Source organism: Python bivittatus, unplaced genomic scaffold (assembly GCF_059951505.1).
Source record: "Python bivittatus isolate LINGU-HERP-01145 unplaced genomic scaffold, Pbiv_v1 ctg000480_np1212, whole genome shotgun sequence".
In the NCBI taxonomy this organism is placed as follows: domain Eukaryota; kingdom Metazoa; phylum Chordata; class Lepidosauria; order Squamata; family Pythonidae; genus Python; species Python bivittatus.
The window spans coordinates 12,800,184-12,815,751 of NW_028277075.1; the positions used below are offsets into that span (position 1 = coordinate 12,800,184).

Genomic DNA, 15,568 nt, shown 5'->3' on the forward strand with positions numbered 1-15,568 from the left:
GAAGGCAATGAGAGTGAAAATGGACTAGAAACTGACATCCTATGAAGAGAAAATGAAGGTACTATGCATGTTTTGCCTTGAGAAACTAAACATGGTATGATGGCGTCCTTCAACTACCTTCAAGGATGTCACACAGAGAAAGGTCAAGATATATTCTCTTCTATAGGTATATTCTCTATTATTCCAGAGTGCAGAATACAGAATAATGTGTGGAAGGCAGGTTCCAACTAAATAGGAGCAATTTCCCAGAAAGGTGGCAGGCTCCCTGTCATAAGATGTATTCAGGCAGAGGATGAACCACCATCCATAAAAGATTCCTGAACTGAGCAGGGGGCTGGACTTGGTGGCCCAATATGGCCTTTTCCAAATCTATGATTTCAAGTCCCTTTTTAAGTTTCTTTAAAGTCATATCTGTCAATCACTGCTATCTCAACGCCATAAGTTTCCATTAATACTTCCAACATTAAATCCTAACAAGTAAGCCTTTAATTTTACTGTGCATTTCCCCTTTTCATTTTCATTTTACTTTACCTGCAGGTATGATTCATGAGAGGATCAGACAAAGTGGGGAAAGCATCTTTAAGCTATTCTCGGCTTTTCTCCCCCACCCCCCGCCAAAAAAAACCCTTGTAAGATTTCACTGATGCTTTAAATCTGAAATAAACAAACTAGTTACAGAGGCCAAACTCATATTCACTGGAGATCAGCTTTGAACTCAAATCTGTTCCACGATTCATACAATTCAAGGCACTTTCTTTTTCTTTTTAAAATCACGCCTAGACTTTCAAGCTGCTTTTTAAAAATGAGATGATTCCAGCCTATATCTGCTGAATGTATTTATTTATTAAATGTATATCCTGCCAAATCTTATGACCCATAGCAGTTTAGAGCAATTATAAAAAAAAAGGAACTTGAAAGCAAATAAAACTAAAATAAAAGCAAAATAAAACAAAGCAAAATAAGTACAAAACTAATTAAAGTACAAAAAAACTAATTAAATAAAGACAATGACATAAAAACAATATCCATGTCATTTCTTAGCCTGGAATTTTCCTGACTGTAACTATGGGGTGTATTCAATAATGCCTCTGCAAAGTACTCTAGAAGTTTGGAAGGCCTTTCTGGATAGATTTGCGGGCTGCAAAGGAAGGAACAAAGGAAGTCTGAACATGTGACGAAGTTCCACAAAATCGGCACTTTTGATAGGAAAGAATGCTTGTACACTTCAAAAGGGACAGGGTCTAGTCCATTCGCATGCTTAAAAGAGATGAGAGAGATTCTGGGATGTGAGCTGACATGGCTTAAATTCCTAATTCAGACTGCTTATGAAGGTCCATTTGGAATTTCCAGTTAAGGATCTGGGTATCAGAATATCTCTGTTAAGTCTTAAGATACCCATTCCACCTCTTAACTCCTACCCTCACTCCTGAAATGATCCCAACTCCTTCTGAAATGTAACCTTCTACCTGCTGTACAAATGTTGACACAGACTCAAGCCAATGCAAGTTGTACACCTGGGCAACTAAGGAAACCTGGAACATTGCAACAAACTGCATCTCAGTTAGCCTCAGATTTAAGTCTCCCTCACAGACTCAAAGGATAACATTTTGCAATAGAAGAAGCCCCGAGATCTAATATGGGTAATGTTAATAAGCCTCAGGACTCAGGACTGTTATGTTCACAGACTGCTCTACATTTTAGTCAGATATTTACCCGACAAATAAATAATTGATATAATTTGTAATTTCATAATTCAATCTCCAAAGCCCCTCCCAATACCTACAAGATGTTTTTGGGAATCTCATTTTGATGGACTTCGTATTGCTCATTATTCTGCATATCATGCACAAGAAATATTGTCGATGCAACTTGGTCTAGGGCAGTGATTCTCAACCTTTTTGAAGCTGCCGCCCCCCTAAGGAGTGGAAAATTTTTCAATGCCACCCTTTGTGAAAATCCTGTAATTTAGGGTATTGGGGGTGGGGGGAGTTACTGAATTATAAAAGGCAAAAATTTTAAGTAATTTTTTTCAGTAGACTTACACACCGAATTTGTTCGATTTAACTCGATACTTTTGCCCTGGAATAATTGCATTCCTTTTATTAAAATTAAAATGACTAATGCAAAAAAAATGCTTAAATGCTCTTTTAGCCGACTGGCCAAATAAACAATGAAAGTAAATCGAAACTGAGGGGAAAAAACAGAAATGAAGCGAACGAAAAGCAACTCAAGAAACACGGGTCAAATCAAACATTCATACTGAAAAGACGCTCAACGCACGCACTGCGATTAATTGCGCGGGAAGACAGCTGACGCACGCGCTGAGATTAGTCGCGCGGAAAAACAGCTGACGCATGCGCTGTGCTGGTTGGGATCGGAGAAGAATCATAGTGTCGAGTTCTTCAAGGTCAGCCTACCTAGAATACAAATTCGTCTCACCATTCTTAGAAGTGTGTGAGGGCAGCCATCACGTAAGTTCGTTTTATTGCTGGTACAAATGGTGTAAACTGGATAATCGATTAAATAAAATTTTTTGGGAGTTTTAAAATTAAGTTTGAATGCCAAAACATGCTCATCACCCCTCTACCACCCAAAACATGCCCACCGCCCCCCTACCGCCCAAAACAAGTTCACCGCCCCTCAGCATCCTCCCACCGCCCCCCGGGGGGCGGTACTGCCCCCGTTGAGAACCAATGGTCTAGGGTATAGTGTATCCCTCTTGGAGAACCCAAAGATAATTGAGAGATAATCATTGGCTAAAGGTCACAATTGCACAAGATGCAAGCTCAGACACACAATATGGACTCCCACAGGCCTGGTGTACAATCCATATTTCCTTGAGGAAGAGATGCATGCTTATGCATGCGTTACCCCAGCCCCTCTCTCCTTCTGCTGGAAAAAGAGAAGTCCAGCACTTGGGAGAAAGGTTGTAGATTGAGGCTGAGAAAGAATGGGAGTCCCATCTCCTCACGAGACTCCAATTAAAGGAGAATCCTCAAAAAGTTGGAGGACGTTCCCAGTAAATGAAACAGAAGAACATTTGTTTTGGAAAATTGTTATTTTCAGTAGAGCTAGTTCCCCAGTCCAGCCAGGAATTTGCATTAGGATTTTTTCCTTTCTTTTTTCTGTGTTGTGCTAAGTCAAGTCCAATGTTCTTATTTCTCTATAGAGATTAGGAAATTGAGCTGGCAGCAATACCTCAGCCTTTTATCCATTTTTCAGGCTGGGTATGTTTATTTATGATCTTCTTATAGCCTGTAATATTAAACTGCTGAATCTCCCAAATGTACCATTTGTAACAGACCAGTGGCATATGTGGTCTGCTGGGGCCACTGCATTTTTTTTGTAAATGTTCTCTTAGGCTGGCAGGTGTATCACTGCGATCTAAATAGCCCTGCCATTTATCTTCACCAGCTTTGACTACCTGCATTTTGATTTTTACAGTTAAAAAATGTGTTTACATTTTATCCTCTCTTTTTTAAAAAATTAAAACATGATTTTTTTCATCTCTTGTGAGATTGATCCAAAAATGTGAGGAGGAAGGACTGAATCATGTCTCTACACTATGTGATCAGGGACTTGCACTAGTGAAATTAATTAACCTGTTGTATTTTTACCTTTTAATTGGCATAAAAGTAGCACAAGGCGTGAGAGTCCTATTTCTCTCCCACATCAGGGTCAGGAGGTAAGACCCCAGGTGGGGTGCCTCCTGGAAATTAAAGCAGCGGGGCCATGGCGTGAACACACAGCATGCTTCCAGGAAAGGTAGTTTGAGACTTTCAGCCCTCGCTCTCAGCCACTTGCTACAGTCACGCAATATGTCCTGCACTTTTTGAATGACAATTGGAATCTTTCCAGTCCTAATCTAAGATTCTAACAACTGGTCCATGGTGATTCCCAAGAATGTTCTTCCCAATATATCTTAAAACAACAACAACAAAAGACCATATAACAGCATGGCAATAAATACTGTTTCCTTTTCAAAGTAAAATGCACAGATTCCTAAATCTAGATAAAAGACCCTATTTCCACCCTTATACTAATAGCTTTTAAGGTGGTGGTTGTGGTGGGGAGAATCCCTTGCTGTACCTCACAGGTACAGATCTTACATGAGAAATGCTCAATCGCCTGTAGCAAGAATGCTTGAATGCTTTGGAATTATACAAGAAAAAAGATTGTTATGCTTCCCTTTGATAAGCTGACCCTTTAGAAAAGGTTGTTCTAAAGTTAACCCACAAGTTCTATTGATACTTATTGTTTATCAGCTGTCAGCTGGGACTGATAAAGGTGGGCAGTCAGCTGTGCTGCTTTTAAACCTTTGCTCTCTTGGGGACTGCAGGCCCCTTAGCAAGCATGCCAGGAACAGGGAAAGGGACTTGAGCTCCTTTCAGATGAACTGGTTGAATGCCAATTTTGCTCATGAACAGTCATGAGCATGTTCCTGCAAAGCAGGATGTGATCAAACTATTCAGAGCTGGAAAACCAGGTTTGCTTGCCAATTACGTTATTGCTTCAGTGCTGAGTATCAAATAGTGCCACACCAGCTATGAAACAATTGTTTTTCTTTTAACAACCACCACAACAAAACAAATTCAACATCTTTGGCCTTTTGGCTAGTTTGTAACACAATCACACCTCCCGATTATAGAAGAAATAACATCCAGCTGAGAATGTTGAATGCCCTGTTTGCAAGGGAAAGATAACCATTTCCCTGCCCCCAAAAAAGTAAGAGAAAACTAGCAGTAGCCCTTCCTCTGTTACCAGGTTTCAGCTCCGCTGCCAAGCTGCTCATGTTAAACATTCCTGTTCAGAAGGTGTAAATGGCAAAAGGCCAGCAGCTGTTCTGAGCTATTTCATCACACTGCCCACTACTGGCAAATGCATTTATTAAAACCAAAGCCGCTGAGAGAAAGAGCTAATTAGAAATCTTTTTTTTTAAAATCAAATTGCTTTGATCACTCTGAAACAGAAAAAAAGAAGTGGGATCTATAATAAAGCATTGCAGGAGTGAAGTGTTCCTGTTCACAGGTCCACCATGCCTTCCTCCAGAACACTCCAGTCTATTGTCTAGAGTCCCCTTAGCTATCAAGCAATTACCCACAGATATTGTTATTTTGGCTATGTAAGCAATAGCTTCTGCTTCATCAGCAGAAATGCTGATGTTCGGGAGGAAGGACTAGAGAATATAATACATTCCAAATGATATATAAAGAATTTGTTCATTAAAGCATGTTTTCTCTGTCCTCTCATTTCCTTTGCAAAGAGCAAAGTCATGAAATAAGTTCCATGGGATCACACAATACCTCTTCACCTTGACAACTGAATGTCAATGGCTGAACAGTTCTCCTCTTCTTCTAAAGAGCCAAAGAGTTAGAAGAAAGAGTGCTGTCAATGTTTAGTTTTGTTGTTTGCTTTTTAATCACTTGAAAATATATATGAAGGTAATATAAAATATTTGAATTTATGTCATTTTATTTGTTTTTGCACATAGGAAAAGTAATTTGCATATTTGTACAGTAATCTAGTGAATAGTTACTGATTATATACGCATGTATCATTAAATCCTGTGAAGAAACTATACCCTGTCAATATGACTATGTACGTATTTTCAAAAAGCTTTCATAGCCACACACACACACACACACACACACACACACACAAGTATCTGGACACAGTCAAAACAGCCAAATTCACTTTTAAATTAAGACACTTAAGGACATATCTCTACCTTTATTGTCAGCTAATTAAAACCTAACTGGTATTATATAAGACAGGAATGTCAATACCCACAAGACTAATTCAGATATCACCCAGGGCACAATTGCATACTTACAAACAACTACAGTAGCTGTTAAAGAACATTACATTTTGCCAGCTGAAATCAAAAGATAAAGAAAGTGTATGATTGCTGCAAATTCTTTTTTGGCTGATACCCAATGGCCAGAACGGAAGGCAAAGGCAGAACACCAGCCACTACAACATAATCTTTCTTAAATATCCCTCCATTCCTCAATTTACTCATCTATGATATGTTCATCAATGACCTTCAAGAGCCATCGGGGCTACAGCTGTCTGCAATATAATCCCAATACCCATTCAGGAGCACTGCTGAATAGTCTACTTCTATTAATCCTAAAAACTGCTTCTCTCCGAGGACATCCAGTGACACTTACTCCAGATGAGCAGTGGGAACTGGTAGTCTCATTCCCCTTGATATATCTAGAATAGATCTGGGGACAAGTTCAGCCAGGGATATTCAAACTGATATCTTCCAGATGTTTGGGATTACAAGTCCCCACATTTCTGATCACTGGGCATGTTGTCCAGGACTTATGGAAATTTCTAGAAGGTACCAGGTCTGCATTAGCCTCTTACATCCTGGTAACAATCTAATTTTCTGTTAACTGTGAAATAACTATTATCTTGCCAATTTGATATTTGGATTAAAACACACACATATACGCGCGCGCGCACACACACACACACAGAGGAAAAGAAATCTTTTTCTGCCATTAAAGGTAATAATCCACAAATTGTCCAGCTAGTTCATACTCATTTGTCTCAACATCAGCAGCACAATAAAGGATCATGGACAGCTTAATTCCTTCCTTCATCAAGATAAAAATCCTTCCGTTATTTATTTGGCAGATCAGGTCTTGGACAACAAACAGTAGAGAACATAAATATTATACTGTATGCCAAATTCTCTTCAGAGAAAAATAAGGCCTAAATAGAAACTAAAGCTGGTTTAAAAGTTCACTTAGGAGAAGTGGATAAATATCAGAACAAAATAATACTGTGGAGTCCTTGGTGCTCTCTGAGCTTGGTTGTTTGTTTGCAGATGTTTCATTACCTGACTACGTAACATCATCAATGCTAGTGAGTGTGGGGCTTGCTCCCTGTTTATATACAGTAGCTTGCCCTGCCAGTGTTAGTGGGGGTGTGGTTTTCTCCTTGGTAGTTCCTTGATTAGGGTATTGTTTTCTGCTCATTTGTCTGGTGTTAATCCCTGCTTATCTGGGTGTTGGCTGCTGGAGAGGATGTGTTCTGGTCTTTCTGTTTCCCTCTTAGCTTTTTTATTGTCTCTTTTGAATGGTGTGTAAATATGGTTTATCTCTATGCGTCTATCCATGGCTGATTTGTGGAGTCCTTGGGGTTCTCTGAGCTTGGTTCTTTTCTTGCAAACATTTCATTACCCAGCTAGGTAACATCTTCAGTGCAAAGATGGGATGGGGTTTGCTCTCTATTTATATACTGCGGCATGCCTTGCCAGTGCTGGTGGGGTTGGGAGTTTTGTTTTGTCAATGGAGGTGAATGCACATATTCGCCTCTATTGATGGCTGATTTGTCTGAATGCCAAGCTTCCAGGAATTCCCTAGCGTTTTTGGATATAGCTTGGTCTAGAATGCTCACAGTTTCCCAGTTGAAAGTATGGTTGAGTCTGTCCATGTGTTGTGAAATTAAGGAGTTTTTATCATGTCTCCTGACTGCTGGTCAGATCTAATATGTAGATGACACCTTCGTCATAATAAAAAAAGGAACAACTAGAGAAGACACATGAACATCTTCAAAGGAATAACATTTACAAGGAAGAAAACAGCAACAACCCACTACCTTTCCTGGATATCTTCATCAGCAGAGAAATTAGAAACACAAGTCTATTGAAAAACAACCCACACTAACCAAGTGCTCCATTACTAAAGTAACAACCCAACCTCCCAACACAACAGCTGTGTAAGAACATTATTCAGACAAGTACAAACACACTGCAGCAACCCAGAACACCAGAAAAAGGAAACAGACTGCCTATACAGCATCTTCCAACAAAATGAATAACCATACAACTTTATCAAAAAGTGATTGACCACTCAACCCACTACAGCACAACCAACACAAGCTATGAAAAGGATAACACTGCCATATGTCAAAAACATCTCAGAAACAACCAACGGACTATTACAACCACATGGCATCACCATAGCACATAAACTAACTAAAGCCCTCCAAACCATCTTAAGAAAACCAAAAGACCCAATGGCCCAAGAAGAAAAAACAAGAGTCATCTACAACAAACCATGTAAGGACTATAACAGCCACTATTTAGGACAGACAGGCCAAAGACTAGCAGAGCGCGTCCATGAACACCAACTAGCAGTCAGAAGACACAATGAAAACTCCTTAATCTCACAACACATGGACAGACTCAACCATAATTTCAACTGGGAAACTGTGAGCATTCTAGACCAAGCTAAATCCAAAAATGCTAGGGAATTCCTGGAAGCTTGGCATTCAGACAAATCAGCCATCAATAGATGCACAGAGATAAACCACATGTACACACCATTCAAAAGAGACAATAAAGCAGCTAAGAAGGAAACAAAAAGAGCAGAATACATCCTCTCCAGAAACCAACACCTAGATAAGCAGGGATTAACACCAAACAATCAAGCAGAAAACCATACAGGTAGTTCTCATTTAACGACCATTCGTTTAACGATGGTTCGAAGTTACGATAGCCTCAGAAAGGGTGTTTTATGGCCCATAAAGCATTTCTGGCCATCATAAAACATCACGCTGCCCCCCCCCCCGTGGCCACATGGTTGCATTTTGAGTGCTTGGCAACCAGCTTGCATTTATGACCGGTTGCCAAGCACCCCAAGATTAGGTGATTGTCATTTGCAATCTTCTCTGTCAGCTTCCCCAGAAAGTCATTTGGGAAGCCGGCAGGGAAGGTTGTAAGTGGAGGGGATGGCAGGGAGCTGAAATCCTTCTGTGGTCTGCAGAAACAGAGCTCAAATCCTAAAGATTTGACCTCCGTTCCTGCAGCCCCATGAAGGATTTCCCCTCCGTGTACGGAAGGGAAGGGAAACCTCTCAGCAGTCTGCAGGAATGGAACTCAAATCCTGAAGATTGAATTCCATTCCTCCAGCCTCACGACAGATTTCCTCTCTGTGCGTGGAGGCGAGGGGAACCCCTCAGTAGTCTGCAGGAATGTTTGAAAGTGAAAGGGCTGCTTGCCAGGGGGATTTCAGCTCTGAACAGAGCTGAAATCCTTCAGCTGACAGCTCTTTTGTTCTGTCTGCTTAATGGCCTGGGAGATCGCTCAATGACTGCAACTGGGAATGCTTAGATTGCGGTAGTTGAGCGAAGCAGTCATGTGGGCATCTCACTGAACGACTGCTTCATTCAACAATCGAGATTCCGGTCCCAACTGTGGTCATTAAAGGAGGACTACCTGTACCCTAATCAAGGAACTACCAAGGAGGAAACCACCCCCCCACCAACACTGGTAGGGCAAGCTACTGTATATAAACAGGGAGTAAACCCACACCTACTAGCACTGATGATGTTACCTAGTCAGGTAATGAAATGTCTGCAAGCAAACAACCAAGCTGAGAGAGCACCAGGACTCCACAGTTCAACCCTGAGCTGCATATATTCTCTTCTACTGGAACAAACTAATAGCTAAAATTTGAAAGTTTTGAGGTAATAAAATTGTTAATTGCTTGGCACTATACGACTGGGAAGTCCATAAAATACATTTAACTCTCAAATATATCAAGTAGAGCAGTACTGCTTGGAATCAAATATTTGGAGTGCAGTATACTTAAGATAAAAGTGGCATTTATGGCCTGCACTATCTCCTTGAAACTCCAATATACTACAGTGACACAAGTACATATCTCAAGGTGCCAAGAGCTCAGTGCCAAGAAAATGCTCAAAGAATGGCCTTTTATCAAGACAGGCTTCAATATTTTGGAGCTGACTTTCTGAAGAAAGTATGCACAATTTCATACTATAATTCAGACTAATTTTCTAATGCCCGGCTGGAAAGCACATTGCAAAAGAAATACTGAATAACTCAAATGTGGCATAGATCAAATATAAACCTTCCTTCTTCTGCTGCCATCTTCTCTTTTACTTTCCAGGTTCTACAGTGTATTTTAAAAAACAAGTAGGTAAAGAATAGTTTGAAAAAGAAAAATTCTGCTATTGAAATAGCAAATATTTCTGTAACTTCATTATAATATATTCTGTCAGGCAACAAAGACCAAACTACTACAAAATTCCACGTTCAAGTCTTGAGCTAGGATATGCTTCACAGTAACAGCTGGTCTTTATAGCATTCAAAGTCTCACAAGCTCAGAGACAGAGCCAAAGGTCCTCCAAAGGAGGTTATTTCTGATTCTCTTTCCATCTGCACTCCAAACATGCTCTCTAGAAAGCTGCTCAATCTTCTTGAGAGTCTTTCAGGGAGACTACAGCCAGGGGAGAGTTGTGCATGCTACTTGTCTGTAAAAGTATCTTCTCCAATACCAAACAATGAGTGGTTTTTGTTTTTTTTTTACTTAAGGCAAAGTAGTTCCTGAGCAGGATCAGACCAAGCTGATCTAAGTTAAATATTTTGTTTCCAAACAGTGGCTGGCCAGATCATTCTGGAAGCTCCCAAGGATGATACCTGTTCTTTAGTCCCATTTGATAATCAGATTACCCCACAGGAGTATAGCTGTCCAGATGTTATTGCACTTATACTTGCATTATCCCTAACCAGCATGCCAATGGTTACCAATAATGACAATTACCCATTGTCCAATAACATTTGAAGTGCCACAGATCTCTGTCCTTACTATGTTGACTTCCAAGAGTAAAATTCATTTAGTAATCAAACTCGGCATTGATATACAGTACCATGTCTTGACTGTGTATCCCCGATGTAGCTCATGCAGAGTTACTGGCCATTTTTGATTCCATATACTGACCTCAGTTATACAAAAACATTTTTGAAAAGAATGATGATATACATTGAACTGAATCTACTTAGATGTTCTCTTTTTCTCTCTCCCCTCAAAGCATAGTCAAGTCTGGCCCTATCATTACAAAGAGTGAAGTGGCTTCGTGGGAGGCAGATGTTAGAAGAGGCTGATGGTCTCAAAGGAAAGGATTGTGTGCCTTGTGTGGCCTATCCAGAATGTCCTATACTGGTTTGCTGCCTTTAGTGTAATAGAGCATGCTGTCCCACAATGCCAGACTTGAAGGAAGAGTAAACTTCATCTTGTACTTGAATTGGGGGGAGGGGATGGCTTCAAACAATAAAACCTCCTAAGGCACACCTGAATCTGGACTGAACTTATTAGTTTTTGTGAGTTTTATTTAGTTTAGGACATAAAGGGAGAAATCCAAAAAGCTTCTCAGAGTTACAGAATGGGCTTGCACTACCTAAGTGGACGTGATGACCAAATTTCCAGACCTTAGCACACAAACTGCTTTTGAAATTCCACTCATTTTCAACAGCAGTGTACCATACTGTAGAGATGATGATGCCAAAGAAAACATATTTTACAACCTAAGATCCAGACTACCCAGCAGCCATGTACGGAATCAAAATTTCTTGCTGTACCTTTTAGAAGGTAGCAATTGTGGTAAATTATTTTTTAGGACATCCTAGCTCATGCGTCAAATTTGGAGGGACTTAATAATCCCTTAGGGCAAAAGTTACTTTGAGCTTCCTGGCTTGGGCTATGAGACTCACTGACGCCATTATCTCCTCAATTCTCATCCAGTCATCTTCCAGGGTTTTCAGTTTTAGTCAATGCATCCAACTCACCTACTTGTTCCAGCTGGCCAGTAGAAGCCACCCAAGAGCCTTTGCCTCCTCTTCTGTATTCAGATTGCATTACAAGAAGATGTACTTAAGGAATGTTTGTTTGTGGCCAGCTGCATACACTGCTAATACGTCTCTATTTTTTTTAATTAAGGGCAATTCTTCACCCCAAAAAAATCCTGAAATGGGGTATTGGAGCCAGAGGGGGGACGTTTAATTCCCCCAAAATGCATACACTTCAAAAACCTGACCTGGAAGGCACAATGATTTTCTGGGACAGCATGAGAGGCTGTAAGATATTATTTTTCACTGAAGGGTTTACAGCCAGTGGTAGTTTCCAGTTACTAAGTGTGGCTCTGTTTTCTAAGGAGTGGCTAGGTGAGTATCATTGAGTGGCCAGCATTGCTTCAAAGGCTGCTGTCCCTTCCCCTCTTCCACTCGTTCTTTCCACTGTTGCACAGGCTGGCAGTGAGAATTTTCCATCACTCAGACTGCCTCTGAGAGCAAGTGCCGGCCTCTGATGTTTAACGTTCAGTCAGAGGAGACCAGGAAGATATTTTTTTAAGGGCAGAAATGAGGAAAGGCTGTGGGCAGATAAACCATCCAAAAGAGGTGAGCAGTTTCTTTTAAAATTCCAAGAATCCGGAACGTTGTGGGACTGTGAAGGTTTCATACTTTGGCTTGGCTTTCTCAATTAAAGGACTGTAGAGTTGTGGTAGGATGCACGACTGGCTGGCTTTTTTACTGGTGGTGGCTATAGCTACTGTGTATAACTTTGGGCTGGATATGCATTCTTACAGAATTAGCAAAGACATCAGCAAAGGAAGGTGAGCATTTCAACAAATGAGAATATTAGCATGTAACAGAACTCAGCTGGGCACTGCTAATTTATACAAGATTTACACTTTATACAGCAATTTGTGTCTTTCTGTTAAGTGAGTTTTTATATTAAAAAAAAATCAGAAATCCATTACCCCAAATGAAAAAACTTATTTATATTATTCTGTATTAACTTCATTACTTTGTAGGTATTACAACTGCCACTGAAATATCAAAGTAGCCCTCCCACCCCCAATAGCCAAGATGGCTTTCTCTCCAGCTTCTCTGAGCTTTCATGAAAATGGAAGAAACTCTGTCAGGCAGGGAATGACCATTCAGGATCTTGGCCTATGTCTTCTAGTGATGCTTTTCCACTGCTTCCTGCAACAATCCCAGTGACCTCCATGGCCCTTAACATGAAATAGTTTTGGAATTGTGCACCGCCCCTCTTCTAAAGGAATGGAAGAGGCTCTACTTTGCAGCAGGAAAGTAACCTTTTGGGAGGAGGGGGCAACATGAATATTCCAGTTGAGATTCACTTTACAGCAGCATTAATCACCTTTACTCACCACTTGTATTTACACATATACTTCTTTAGATAAGTATAGTTTCCTATTCCTTTTACTCCTGTATCTGTTGAATGCCATTTTTTCCTTTCTCCATGTTCCCACTTTCAGTTTCCAAGGTCATTTGGAATTTAGTTTTAGCCTTCAGAGTTTGAAGTTTTTGTATTTTCCACTTTTTATATCATTTAAAATGAATAATTTTACTCATACACTCATAGATTAATTTGAAAAGTGACTTTGAAAAATTCAGTAGTGGATGTGCATGTTTGTGCAACTTATTTACTGTCATACTTTTTGTAGGGTGGCTTCACTGAGAAGGAAATTTTCTACAAACTAAAACTGCAAACCCATCCGTATTCCTAGCAGTGATGAAGAGGGGGGATGGGTTACATCTGTGAATGGATGCAAATAAACTAACATAGACTTACTTGAGCCAGTGCAGCATCTCGCTCTTCTATCAGTGCGTTAATTTCTTCAGCTGTTATTTTCTTTTTCCGTTCCTGGGTCCTGTATATTCGATCGACAATTATAGCTCCAGTCCTCCATATCGCCATACCGGTGTCTGCATTGTTTATTCTGTTCAGTAATTCCTGTAATGTCTACCAACAGCATTCTATGTTAGTCAGACAAGAAGTTTTAATATACTTTATTTAATATAGGGTTTTAATTAATAGGCACATGTGAATTGTAAATTGACTGAGTGAAGTTATTGAATTTTCATACTGCAGCAAAGATGTACATTATTAGTGTGTCAATTCTTCTTTTTCCCACATCTTAGTTCCTGAAACCCACTCAATTGAACTTAAGCCTCTAAGATATAAGACTGACATCAAGAAATCTCCTCAGAGAATGGCTTACCATGTCATTTTCTTCAGGGTTAATATTTTCTAGCCTAGAAAAAAGGACACAGAAAGCCTGATCAGTAGCATTTCCTTAGTGCAGCAAAATGAATTCGCTTTTTAAATCTTTAGAACCCTCAAGTAATTTCATTCTACTGGTCTTTAGAGTCAGCCATGACACCGAACATATTAAAGTGCCACCTGCTCGATTCCATCTTTCAATAATGCTCCGTATCTTCAGCACTGACTTCAGAATGTTAAGTTATTAATGTTTACTGCTATATATGACTACAAGGATCAATTGTTCATATGTGCTTAGATGAAGAAAGTTCCCCAGCGGCAGGGGCACTGAGGTGTCTTTTATTTATTTAATTCTGCACCCACTGAAATACATAAATAAGCCTCCACCAGAAATTATGTATTTTAATTTTATCACATCCCTCATGACAAAAAAACAAAGCAAAACAAAAATCTCTGGCTCCCCAGTCCTATGTCCGAGGCTCACTGTCTTTAGGAAATTAAACTTTCTCTGAAAACTCAAGTCAATCAAACTGAAACAATGGGATAAAGCCAAACACTTGGGCCCCATTTTTTTCAGTTCATTTTTCAGTCTTCTACATGAAATTGCTGTTACTAGCTCAGTCAAAACCTTTTTGCAAAACTGCACATTATTAGCTCAAAACATTTGTACTACCTCATCTCCAAAACAATGATAAGGAAAAAAGGGATATAGCATAATAAAAACATGAACGAAAAGTCTGTAAATAAAATTTAACCTTTCTGGAAAATTGAATTCTACCAATCAGTAAGGCAAGTAATCAAGTTATGATGTCATGCAAATCAGGGATTAGGTGGCATCTATGAGGTTGGAGTCTGCATGACCTAGAAATACTGCATAACATCCCTCAATTACCTATTAATATTGCAGCTAGGGATGGTGCAGTCATTCCGTTGGTGCTTTTATGCAAGCTTTCCTAATTTTGCACTTCAAATGGAAACTCAGTGCACCTTAAAATTACAGATTTTTCAAATTTTGTCATGCCTACAGAAAAATGTAAAAAAAAGACTACAGAAATATATGTATAACTATCATGAAAATAATATAAAACACATATTAAAGAAAACTGCAAAATGTCTGTATTTTGCAAAATAGCATAAACAAGAAAACAGGAAAATGCACATTAACAACTTAATGGATCATCTTGTGATCCCTTTAAAAAGGGTTTCAAGATTAAATGAACTTAATATTGAAAAAATGGGAAACCAAAACAAGCATATCCCTAGCTGCAGATCTCCTTGCTGAGTTTGCAGGTGCTCTGGACATTTTTCTCAGTTTCCAGAGCAGCTTTTTGGATAACAAAAGAAGTATTCAGGTGATCCCCATAAATGTGCTAGCTTCCTATTAAACAATTTGCTTTGTGTTCCATTTTACCAAGATTTTGGAATTATTTATTATTTATTTATTTTATTCATTTAAGCAATTTATATGGCTGCCCAACTCACAGTGACACAGAGCATGTTATATGTAGTCAAAGGAGCGATCCTTACTTTAGGATGAAAGAACAGAAATAAAAATTGTGGTGTATCTCCATGTTCTTTCTGCCTTGTTTATTGAAACAAAACAAAAAAAAACCCCAACCCCAAACACCCTTCACTTCTATGACAAGTTACAAGAGAGAAAAATATTTTGCAGACAAAGTATGTGTCTGTGGAAACAATGAGTGGCATGGCAATTAGCAATG

General features: G+C 39.5%; 1 protein-coding gene across 5 annotated transcripts in view; it reads right to left on the bottom strand.

The window, feature by feature from the left end:
• MIPOL1 (mirror-image polydactyly 1) overlaps positions 1-15,568 on the bottom strand; it is a 183,837-nt gene that overhangs the window by 100,325 nt on the left and 67,944 nt on the right. For all 5 annotated transcript variants that reach the window (XM_088145358.1, XM_088145359.1, XM_088145360.1 and 2 more), the window contains exons 6-7: positions 13,846-13,879; positions 13,416-13,586 (exon numbers count right to left, since the gene is read on the bottom strand). In XM_088145358.1, the coding sequence (XP_088001484.1) occupies positions 13,416-13,586; positions 13,846-13,879 (205 nt within the window). The remainder of the gene's footprint in view (positions 1-13,415; positions 13,587-13,845; positions 13,880-15,568) is intronic.